This window comes from Equus quagga, chromosome 4, assembly GCF_021613505.1.
Source record: "Equus quagga isolate Etosha38 chromosome 4, UCLA_HA_Equagga_1.0, whole genome shotgun sequence".
Classification (NCBI taxonomy): domain Eukaryota; kingdom Metazoa; phylum Chordata; class Mammalia; order Perissodactyla; family Equidae; genus Equus; species Equus quagga.
Genome location: NC_060270.1, coordinates 23,585,550 through 23,598,198, shown reverse-complemented (window position 1 = coordinate 23,598,198; position 12,649 = coordinate 23,585,550). Strand labels below are relative to the sequence as shown.

The window sequence follows — 12,649 nt, the reverse complement described above, 5'->3', positions numbered from 1 at the left end:
ATTCACAGAAGTCTATGGCCTCCACCCTACCGTTTCACCCTGGATAGCTCCAGTCATTACAAAGTTCACATTGCTCCCCTTCCCACACCACTCTGTCAGCCTATCACACTCTGAAGATGCAAACATGGTCCCTCTTAGGATTCCATAGGTGAAATACCCCAATTCCTCACATGTGCCCCCAAGTCCCTCATCGTCCTGAACGATCTGCCCCAGTCACGGCCACGCTCATGAGTCTCAGCGCTACCCCAAGGCAGGGAGCAGAGTGCCAGGGCCCGGAAAGAGTAATGTGCTATGTTACATTATCATTTATTTTTGGAAATAAAGACCTATCCTTTCATACCTCAAAATAGAGGAAATTAATCCCAATACAAATCTTGACTGGTAAGTCACAGTTTTAGAAAAAAGCTGAAAAACACCATTAGCAAATCTCTTAAAATATGGCATCCAACTGTCATACGGTGCTGGCAAAAGCCTAAGCCAGTACAATTCTTTTGGAAAGCTACTTGGCACAATTTATCAACTATCTTAAAAGTATTTATGCTCTTTGACTTGGTAATTCCACTTTTGGGAATTCCCTGAGGAAATTAGCAGAAGTTCTGACACAGATATGAGTCATAGAGTCCTACTCATAAAAGCCCAAAATTGTGAACAACCTAACTACCCAACAGTGGGGGAATGGTTACTTAGAGTACACCACTTGACAGAGTAACACAGCCATTTAAATGATGTTTTCAAAGATTGTGCAATGGAAACATACTTGTTTTAATGTTAAGTTTTAAAAAATAGAACTCAAAATGTACATGGTATGATTACAACTACACACAAAATTAGGCTCAGAAAAAGACTGGAAGAAGAAAAATGCAACAAAGTAAGGCTTCTCCTTGGATAGATTTTACTCTGGCCCTTTGTCTATTTTCCTAACTCACTATAATAGGCGTGTCCAATTGAAATATTGAAAGAAAAAAAAATTAACTGCCATTTGGCCACCATCAAGAAATAATTAACAATCTCAAAGTATCTCCCCTAAGAAAATATAACTTCACAGCTGAGAAGCCCGGCAGAAACCCCCTTAATTAAGGGACCAACATTAATACCACCAGTAATGGGTCAAATCGACATCATATGCCTCCCCATATAATTGCACTGAAGGGAGACATCAAAAACACAATGGAGGGACATTCTTCAAAAATGTCAAGGTCACAAAAGACAAAGACTGAGAAACTGGAGACTAAAGAGATATGACAAGTAAATTTAAAGTGTGATTCTAGACTGGATCCTGAGCCAAGTGCTACATTCCTGATTTTGATCTTTGTACCGTGGTTAGGTAAGAGAATGGCCTTGCCTTTCAGGAAATACTGAAATACTTAGGGGGCAAAGGAGCACCACGTCTGCAAACTTTATATACGCAGAGGGAGAATGTAGTAACACAAATGTGACAACATGTTAATACGTGTGGCATCAAGGTAAAGGGCAGATGGGAACCCTTTGTACTCTTCTTGCAACTCTTCTATAAGTCCAAAATTACTTCAAAATTAGAGTCAAGAAAAAAACTTACCTAAAAAAGTACAAAAAAGGTGATGCCCAGGATACAACAAAACACTGCCTCCCCCAGCCCCTACAGGCCTCCTGACACCCTCTGCCACCCGGCCAGCCAGCGCTCACCGGCACCTCCCACGTAAGTGCGCAGGGCGCTCATCTGCCCTTCGTCCCTCGGGCTGTCTGCTCCACTGCTCACCTGGCATTGCGTAGCTTTTATAGGAACTATTATATGCAATCTGCAAAGCACTCTGCATGCAGCACATACCTAGAGTGGCTTTGATGACAGAGAGACAGAAAAGAGCATTAATTTTAAAATATGGGTAATTTAAGCCCCTTAAAGGGGCAAATTTTAAGCATCTGTCACCAACCACCACGGCTAGACACCACTCTTCACAGGAATGAAGGGCTGACCTCAAACCAAGTTCGGAGATTTCACCACCGGTACTTCCCAATGTTTAAACGTCGATCCAGCAGCCTTCGAGATACAAACGAGCACGTGAGTCCCTGAATGGCGAGAGAGTGTGTGTGTGTGTGTGTGAGAGAGAGAGAGAGAGAGAGAGAGAGCGCAACAGAGACAGAGACACGGCCTGGCCCTCGGATGTGTCCCCTGACTAGCCACAGCTGAGGACCGAAATGTGCTTATTAAGAAAGAGAGAGCACATGATATAATCTGCACAGAATTCAAAATATATTATGATGTAACCTGAAAGATATATAATGTTATAATATATTACGATGTAACCTGAAAGATATATAATATTATAATCCAATGTTACTGCAGTAAAAAATTTAAAAAAAAAGAAAGAGCAAGCAATGGGAAAGCACTCGGCCAGGAACAGACCCCCGAGAGAGGACTCTTTAATCCCCAATCCAGAGCCTGGGGATTAGCCCCAATAATGAGAACAGCCCAAAACACAGAGCGCCTCCTGTGTGAGCGGGAGCAGCTAAGCAGTTCACAGGATTATCTAACTGCATTATCCTGGCAAGCGAATTAAATCACTACTTTTATTATACACCTATTTTATAGATAAGGAAACTGGAACTAAGAGGAGTGAAGAAACTTGCTCAACATCACACAGCAAGGAGGTAAGAGAGCCGTGACTCAGACCCAAGTCTGCCAGACCCCAGCGCCCAAGGTGGAGCACAAAGACGACAGACTCCTGGAGCCACACACCTTACTCCTTGCTCCTAGAAACACAAAGCCAGCTGCCTTTCTTTATTTTGCTTCCTTTAAAGCCTGCACCTTATATGTGCTCTAAACAGTCCTTTCTTCCCCCTACCTTCCCCACAGCAAACGTGGCTGTCAACAAAGGGCACTCAGGGGCAGGCCAACTGACGCAAGGGCTGGTAACAACAGGTTTCCTTACCCTGAGACCGCAAGTGCATCTTACCAGGACTTAAGTCCCTAAAGCTTTTAATGTTTTGGAAAACCTCTTCCAGAGCCAAGAGGGCTTTGGGCCACTGCCAGCCTGGTGTGCCAGACCTGCCGACGTGAAGAGCTGGCAGAAGGACAGCAAGTTAGGCACAGGGAGGGAGGCAGGGCAGGTGAACTGCCCCTCCGGAAGTCCAGCCCTGACTCAAAGCTCCGTTAATTGATAAGAAAACAATTCAAGCACTCAGGACCCATGGAGCACATCCGTGCATTTACACACGTGATCTCATCCAGGGTTCCAAGCTGAGAGTCTAAACCACTGCTGGCCATCCTTCAGGCTTCAACCCAAGAGCCGAGTCACCAAATCAATTCAGGGGATTTCCACCAGCATTTTTCAAAATGACATTAAATAGAAAACGTCAGTGTGTACCACAGGTAGCAGGGCTGAGTATGCCGTGAAACATTTCTATCTGTTATATTTATGGATGTACTTGTTTACAATGTAAAATCTATAACTTCTTGCAGGAGTTGCAGCAAAAATGTTTGAAAAACTGCTATGAACAATCTGTGTAAGAGGTGGCACTAGCCCCACTTTAGAGATGTGAAAACTGAGGCTCAAAGATGTTAAGGGATTCACCTCAAGGGAAGCCTAAAATGGCAGAGCCAGGACTCAGACGGGGTCTCCTGAGCACAGACCCGTGCTCTTCTCTTTGCCCGTCAATGACTACCTCCCACTGGTCTCCCTCAAGCTCCACCCAGAAGAAGAGCTGAGAGGCCAGCAACTGGCCAACCGAAAAGAGCTCCAGATGCCACCTGATCCATCCTTCCTCCGCTACCTGCCTGCCCGCACTTCTGGGTGTGCATGGCTCAGGACGTGAGCAGAACTTGTGCCACACCACTCAGCCCAGAGCAGCAACCTCAGTTGGCAAAATACTATCCACCACATAAAATTAAGGTTATTAATTTGTAAATTTAACTGGTTTGTAGCTACAACAGAGCTCTAAGTATGGGCTTGTTAGAAATACAGATTCCTGGGCTTTATCCTTGAGGAAAATCATCTCACAGACATGGGGAGCCCAGGAATCCATTTTTACACAGACCCACTCAAGGTGATTTGGATCCAGAGCCAGGGTGGAAAACCTCTGCCGCTGTCCCATCCTTTAAAAACCCTCTCTCTGGACCCCATGTCACTCCCCATTCCTTCACAGCCAGAATCTTCCACCTGTATTCCTCAGCCCTTTCAGATACGCCCCACCACCACCAAAGAGGCTCTGGGTGGGGGTTCAACAACGACTGCCAAATGCAGAACACTGCGAGCCTCCAGTTCTCACTTTGCTCGACCTCCAGGCAAAACACTCTTGGTCTCCTTTCTACCCCTCTGGCCACCTTTCTATACTCTTTGTAAACCCTCCTCTCCTAACCTTTAAATGTTGAAGCTCCTCAGGGCTCACTCGGTCCACCTGTCTTCCTGCTCTACACTCTCCCCGGGGTCTCACCCCCTCCCGAGCAGCACCCCTAAATTAACATCTCCAGCCCAGACCTCCCTTCTCAGCACCATACCTTCACATCCTGCTCGTTCAACAGTTCTTAAAAGTGGGGTCAAGTATAATTCTCAAATGTTAAAAACCTAATTCTCATACAAATTGATATTGACCATATTTCAAAATGTTACCAAACGCATTAATAAGGAACCCACTGAAATGACAAGGTTATGTCCAGAGAGGATATAAGAAAAAAAGGTTAAAAAAAAGATTTTAAAAAATGAAGTTATAGGGGCCAGTCCAGTGGCATGGTGGTTAAGTTTGCATGCTTCGCTTTGGCGGACCAGGGTTCACAGGTTCAGATCCCAGGCACGGACCTAGCACTGCTCATCATGCCACGCTGTGAAGGCATCCCACATAAAATAGAGGAAGGTTGGCACAGATGTTAGTTCAGCGCCAATCTTCCTCAAGCAAAAAGAGGAAGATTGGCAACAGATGTTAGGTCAGGGCCAATCCTCCTCACAAAAAAAAACCAATAATAAGTTATAACAAACTAATATGCATATGATCAATGAAAAAAAAGAATCCTGATATAACACTGCTAAATTAGGTACCAAACTAGTTAATGTCCTGCAGGGCAATAACCCTGGGCCTCTTTTCTCTACCAAACAGAAATCGTTTGCATCTTATCTAACTTTATAGAGAGTGGGTCCTAAAGAACAATAAACAAAGTTACACTCTCTAGAGCACAGAGGGCCCTTAGGCAGGCTTCTTAGACAGTGCTCAAGCATGACATTGAAAAGTCACTAAACCATCTTTTATTTCCAAGTTGTTGAATAATTTTTCTTTACATTGAGGTCTACCAATTTGGACGGGGAAAAATTCTATCTTTATCTTCACTAATCTCTAACTGAAATTTAAGCCTCCGTTTCCTATGAACGTAGATAACAAATGACATTAGCACTGGTCTGTGACTTTGCCACCAACAGAAATCACATTTTTTCTTTTTTTTTTTTTTGCCACTTGTCCCCCAGAAATCACATTTTTTCATCACAGGACAACTAGTAGAGATGTCTTGAAACACTGTTTATGGTCATCACTACTTAAAATTACAGAAAACATCAAACCTGCCACTAGATCTTCTCGTAGGATGCATTAATAAAGAACTGTAAATATCATTTTATCACATATTTGTTATTTTTATAATTGTATTTCAGTATCACTGGTTTCCTTTGTAATCCTATGCATTCTGTACATATTTTAAAACATCATTCTAAAAAGGGTCCATAAGTCCACAGAAAAGCCTTTCCTGACTCCCTGCATTAGATTAGGGACCCCTCTTACACATTCTCTTACCACCTCATACATCCTCTTTCTAGCACTTACTACTTGAATTAAATAATAAATTAGTGGCTCTCCCACTGGGCAACGGGAGGAAGGAATGGTGTCTATCTTATTCATCATTATGTCCCCAATGTCTTAGCATGGTATGTCTGGCTCATAAAAGACTCTCAAGGAATATCTGTCAAAAAAAAAAAAGAAAGATCTGTGGACTGACTGAGCATCTGTGACATGTGTAGCATACAGATGCTGGTCCATGTTCCTTTGACATAGGGGCATGTACAATGCTCTGCCCAGGATCTAGCAAGGTCACACCCCTTGGCGACAGCAAGCCTGCTTGTTCCTCAGGAGCCTGCCCTATTTGGCCAAACCACGGAGCTTTCTAGCCAGGCCCACATCTCGGCTCGGATGCTAGATCATCTTTATGTTTAAGCCCCAGCTTAGGGCTCTCAGCCTGGATCTCCATTAATACCTTCCAAGGCAAGGATTAAAGGATCTGCTCACAAGTTAAAGACATCTGCTCGTGCCAAGGGGTTGGAGGAATGGCAGGATTCTTTGTGGAGGATGGATACTCCACCATGCCCAGCCAGGGTAATGAGATAGACACTGAAGCCAGGCACAGGCTCACCATCAGGCCACCAGGGAACAGACCGCACAGCAAACTGGGGGACTCAGGCGACCCTGGGGAATCAAAGACACAAAAAGGCTACCCTAACCCCACATGCCATCTGAGTATATAACCCCCCACAGCATGATTGCAAAGCTAATTACTCAGAAATGGTCATGACTGATGTGTGGGAAGAGGTCCTATTGGACATAGGGTGGTCAGAGGGACAGCAAACTAGAGCTACATAGGGAGGGTGATGAGAAAGCGGAGAAGGATGGTCAGTGAGTGCCCAACTAGCGGCCCCTCCTCCGCTCCTCAGGCCATCAGGGAGCTAAGGAGCAAGTTTCGTGGACACCCCAGGAAAATGGCTGGTGCAGCTATTTCAGAAAACAGTACCTGACGTGGCGGCTGCTTAAACATTCAGACGAGCCCCTGAGAACTATTACATGTGTCCCAACTGTCTGTCTATCCCCTTGCCTTCCAGGCCACGCCCCTACTCTTGTCTAATGGCATCTCTTCCTACCTCTCTGTCCAGCCACCCACCCGTCTCTAGGGGTAGCAATATTAAACAGCCTACCTCACCCAGTTAACAAGGGACCCAAAACTACACAGACGTGAAAAATAGGAAAAGGCTTTGCAAACTCTAAAGCCCTCTACCAATGCACCAAGTGTTTTATAATTCTCACCAACAGGTCAAATGGGAAGTCAGAGGCTCCAGTCAGTGCCGCAGATGGGCCAGGCAGGAGGACAGACAAGCCCGGCAACGGGTGAGCAGTATCACTCTTCCCTCTCCCACTGGGACTGACGATGCCAGGTGCAGAAACAAGGAAGGAGGGAGAAGGGGAGTGGGGCAAAGAAACCGTGGAGGTCCGGGTACTGTAAGAGAGCTCAGGCTCTCCTTACACGCCATGCAGCATGTCATGTAGTACTCTCCGGTCCACTGTCACTGAGACAGCCTCCAAAACCTACCACAGCCACCAAGCAAGACACAAGAGGCCCACAGAACAAAACCACAAAACTGACGCGAACCCTCCTGGGAGGCAGTGTGGTTGGTATCTCCGTTCTCAAGAGAGGATCCATTTTCAGAAGAAAGAGGAGAGAAAGACAGAACACTAAAATTCTCAGCCCCTCTGCACCCGCACCCCAAGCTCCACAGGGGCCCAGCAGGGAGGGCCAAGGAGTAATCCAAGAGCCCAGCTGCAAGGAACTGTGATGGGGACAATCCCAGCGGCAGAGGACTGCCCTCCCCCCATCTATGTCTTGCAACCTCCACTCATACTCGCTCTGCCCTTCACTGCCCCCTGCTAACTGGCCTCCCCAGCACCTCCTCTCTGTGTACTGGGCACTCCCACGTGCCAACACTGTGCTGGGTGCTTCCTGTATCATTTCTGATTCCTTCACTTCTGCAAGATGGATATTAACACCTCTGACAAACAAGAAAACTGAGGCAGGGCCAAGGTCACACAGCTCCTGAGCGTCCAGCTGGCTAAAAGCCCATGTTCTTTCCACTCCATCACACTTGACTTTATCTTGTAGATAACAGAGAAGAAAATAAAAGGAAGAAAAGTGTTGTTCTGGGAAAATTAATCCAGTCTCTCCCACTCTAACCCAACCCTACACTGTGGCCTGACTGATCTTGTTAATAAAAGGGCAGCTTTCATCGTGTCTCTCCACTACCTACAGAATTGAGCCTCAAAAGCTTTACCAGGCATTTATGGTTCTTTACAATCCACTTTTCCAGTCTTCTTCACCATCCCTGGATTCAAATCCTCCCTTCCACCCAGCCTGACCCATCACTCCTCATTTCTCTGTCTCAGTCTTGGAAGGTTTCCTTTCTCTGCCTGCAACACTAATCCCTTCAATCAAACATAGCCTGGGGACAAGCACATGCAGGCCCCAGGCTCAAAGATGGGGACACCACAGCCAGGACAGGGAGGGTCCCCACCACTCACAGAGCTCAGAGTCTGCCCTCCTTGTGAGGCGTGAGCTGGGCCCTTACCTTATCACTCAGGGCCCAGGCCCTCCCCTTGCCCGAATCCACAGCATCACTGTCAGCTACTCAAGCAGCATTCAGCCATCCTTCCAACTTACGTGCCAGTGCTGTTTCAAAACTTCCTCTGTAATGTATTTATTTTTGTGGGAAAAGTGCACTCCAGGTTCCAAACAGCATTCTAAGTGGCAATTAGGTCCCCAGGCCAGCCCACAAAAGCCTATTAAACATATAATGGTATAGAACCTAAAAACGTGTACATTAAAAAGCTCTGCAGGAGAGACCGGGGCAAACATCTCCTGCTTCCTGCACCTCCGCTCACCGCCCCAGCAGGTTCTCAGCTTCAAGGCCCCGTGAGGCAGGCCCCCCGCAGCGGCCTGGGTGGAGGGCAGCAGGCAGGAGGTGAGGGGCTGGGATGACAGAGATGGAGGGGGAAGAACCCTGACTCATAATTCAGGAGGCTGCTCTAATTCCGGCTCCGCCTCTACAACCCGGGGGGCCTTGAGTGAGCCCCTTTCCTCTCGAAGTCTCACTTTTCTCTTATAAAATAGAGGGCTGAGTTAGATCCGTAGTTCCTAGACTTTGGAATCTCACAGATTGGCAGGATATATTTTGTTAAATATATACATTTTTAAATATAATAATGTGTATTATATATTTAAAAATAAATTTTATCAAGAAAATGCTTTTTTAAAAAAAAAATCACAATATACTATTTTCATTTTTCAAAAGGACACTGTAAACCACCCTCTCCCCAATACAGACAGCCATGTCAAAAAAAATGGACAAGTTTTTAAACTGAAAATATTTGGATTCATGAAAAAAACCATTCAACCACTGTTATTTTTCCAATTTGCCTACGGACCACTGAAAACTTCGTCCCAGTCCTTGGCCTGACACTGCACCCACTTCGGCTGGGTGACGTCGGGCCTCTCCAGCTGACAGTTCTCCGTTGCAAGGATAGGATGCAGACTATACACCCATCAGCATGAACGGCCCTGGGGAAGGGTCAGCTGCAGGGAGGAGCTGAGCTGGACAGCAGGAAGGGACAGGCGGCACAGAGCTGGGGACAAGACAGCATGGCCTCCCCAGCCACAGGCCCTGAGCGCAGAGACCCCCAGTCTGAAAGGGCCGGACCAGCTTGTCCCAAGTGTTGACTGTGACACTTTCCACCCTAGGATTCCTGTGAAAGGGTGAGAGCCCCCAAAGGAACCTTTTTAAAAAGCTTCCTGTATTAACTTTTCTGATCAAAAATGAATAGATACTCACAGGGAGAACTTGGAAAACACAAAAACCACATGCAAAGAAGTTAGCAAAAGTTGCCCACAACTCCACCTTCCAGAACAATCGTGGTTAACATTACAATGCACTGCTGATCCCGCAAACACTTCAGTAGCTATCTTCAGCCACCCTGGGATTCAGTTTTGCATCCTGCTTCTCCCCTAATTATCACACCCCAGCACTTTTCCATGTCCTTAGATATTCTTCATAAACATCATAAAATATTTTGATAATAAACATAGCATTCTAGTAAATATAAACATTCTTTACCAACATCACTTTCCTTGGTGTGGACGGGGCCAGAAGTCATTTAACCATGCCACTATTGTTGAACATTTAAGCTATTTTCATATTTTTACTACTGTAAAAGACGTGGTGGGTGTACCTCACTGTCCACGAGTCTCTGTAGAGGCCTTTATACTTCATTACATCTGCGGGTCACAGCCCAGTGCTCTGCACAATCAGCCCTCAGTAATTATTAGTGAACAAAGAAACCCAACCCACTCTCAGGACCTGGGGAGCCCTTATCACAGGGACAGAGAGTGTAAATTTAGAGAGGCCACCCTGGTGACCACCAGCCACTCACCACCGACTCTGCACCCCTGCCTCCCTCCTGCTAAGCCAATCCAGGGCTTGGAGAAAGGAGGAACTGTCAGATTCCAGTGCTCTCAGCAAACCTACCCACTCATCTGCACCTCCCTGGGGACGGCACCAGCAGACCTCTGTTGCCCGGCTGACTCACACACTCCCTCCAGACTGCTCAACCCAGCGCCTCAGGAGAGCCATGGCTAGCGCCCTCTAACTTAATGTACGGCTCCCCTTCAGTGGAGGCTCCCAGCACTTCAGGTATCAGCACTTGCAGCTTGGACTTCCCTTCCCAACCCAGGGCCACACTGGAGGACAATGTGTGTTTTGCTCTCCACCCAAAATCCAACCCAGTGCCAAACAATGTGGTTGATAAATAAATGTTTGCTGAATTAAACTTCTTTCTGGTCAAGTTCCCAAGCCCTTTATTCTCACAGGAGGGAGGGGGGAAAGGGAAGACGAGAGGAGAACAGGACCTCCTAAAACAGCCCAAGTGCAAAGACCTGATGGGGGTTCTCAGTGGAGATGGCCCTGCCGCAGTCCTGCAGTCCTGCCTGGCCTAGAGACTCACCCAGGCCAACTGGCTCGAGGAATAGAAAGCAAACAGATCATCAAACACACCTAGAGGTGAGTGACGTGACATTACCCGACTCCCGCCTAATCTTCTCTGGGAGGGAAAACGGTCAGATCTAGGCGGACAGGGAGCGCCCTTTCCCACCCACTCCCATACAGCCAGAAAATACAGGGCCACTCCTCACTGGTGATCCCAAAAGGGCAGGGTATCGGAAGAAGGAAGTGTTTAAAGCAACTCAATCCACACTCGACTTTTTCTCTTCCCGTTTGCCCAGCATCCTTGCCACACCCGAAAGAAAAAAAAAAATGAAAAATCTGGATTGGAGAGGGTGCCAGCAGCAGGAAGTTCCCTGGAACTTCGGGGGGGAAAAAGGAGCCAAGATGGTTCTAAAATAAAGGAGACCAGAAGTTACGGGAGAGATGTGGAAGGCGGCCACGAAATCCCATCACACACCCACAGCAACACCAAGGCCAAACCCGAGGGTCCCGGGCGCGGTGGACACACCCATTCCGACCTCTTCCAGGGATGCCCCGAGCCCCCGCCTCCTCCCCAAGTGCAGCAAACTCCTCTGGAGAGCCCACCCCTCCTCCACTCTTGTATGATTCTGCAGTTTACAGAGCTTCCTCCTCCGATTTCTCATCCGACCCTCCCGACAACCTTGTGAGGGGGGCGTCTTTACCGTCCCCACTTCACGGATGAGGAGACCAAGTCAGATACATTAAAGGATACGCCGCGTCACACAGCCAGAAAGTGGCTGAGGTTCCAGCCAGCCTCCGTTGGCTGTAGGGGCAGAACTCCTCGCGACGACCCCACCCAGCCCGCCCAGCCTTGCGCGGCGAGGGCCCAGGTGGTGACCGAATGTTTCCCAGCCGCCCAGGGTCAAAACCAAGAACAAGGTGGCCCTAAAATAATGTTTCCGGCAGTGCAGGTGGAACGCACCGCCTTCCCACCCGGCACTCACACAGGTGCAGGGCCCGGAGTCTGGGGCGGGGTGCACCCCCCAATCCGCGGGTGTCCTGCCCTAGCCGGCGGGACGCCCTGTCTTGCACCCCCACAAAGTTGTGCCCGCGGCGCAAGCACCCTGCGCGGGATCGCCCAGCACCCCCCGGGCTCCCTCTGGCCCCTGCGCCCCGGAGCGCTCCGCGGAGAGATCACTGGGGCCACCCCGCTGCCTCCCCGCCCGCCGGGTACGCACACCCCCACCCCGGTGCCCGGAGGCATCTCCCCGCACGTCCGGGGAGGGCCAGGAGCAGGGAGCGCTGACCCGCACGCGGGGCGCACGTGCCCGCCCCAGCCCGGACGCCCGCCCCACAGCCTCACCCAGACTGCCAGCAGCAGCAGCCACGCCGGCCCGGCCCGCGCCATCCCCGCCGCCGCTGCCCACGGCCGGCTCCCGTCTCCACTCCGGCTCCCGCGTCCGCAGCTCCGCCGGGTCCAACCACCACCGCCACTTCCCAATTGCTCCCCGCCTCCGAGTTCGCGGTGCCACGTCTGCCAAAGCATGCGCACCAGGCTGGGAGAGGCGGCCGGGAAGAAGTGCTCGCTGGGAGTTGTAGTTTTTAGCAAGGCTGAGCTGTGGGGCCCGTGCGTGTGGACTTGGCCCCAAGACCGTGCAGGAACACAAGTGGAGCACAAATGGCAAGGTCAGGACGTAAAGGAAGGTAATTAATTTGGGGGGCTTACTCTGTGCCTGCCGGAGCGTTAGAAACAAGACCTCATTCAGCTCACAGTGCTAAATTTTATTTTCCCCACTTTGGGATTGAGGAAGCAGCCCAGAGAATTTAAGTGATTTGACCCATATCACGCAGCCTGCAAATAGCGGAAGTGCTACTTGTGGAGGATAGGAAGAACCCTCATCCCACCTACCTATTCTTTTTTT

The 12,649-nt window shown here is 48.7% G+C and overlaps 1 protein-coding gene across 2 annotated transcripts in view; it reads right to left on the bottom strand.

The window, feature by feature from the left end:
* PDIA5 (protein disulfide isomerase family A member 5) overlaps positions 1-12,241 on the bottom strand; it is an 89,103-nt gene extending 76,862 nt beyond the window's left edge. The window contains exon 1 of one of the 2 annotated variants that reach the window (XM_046659100.1): positions 12,091-12,241. In XM_046659100.1, the coding sequence (XP_046515056.1) occupies positions 12,091-12,135 (45 nt within the window). In that variant the 5' untranslated portion in view covers positions 12,136-12,241. Of the gene's footprint in view, positions 1-1,735; positions 1,803-12,090 lie in introns of those variants that run through there. The other variant, XM_046659101.1, reaches the window with a different exon arrangement.
* Between the last annotated feature and the right edge of the window lie 408 nt (positions 12,242-12,649).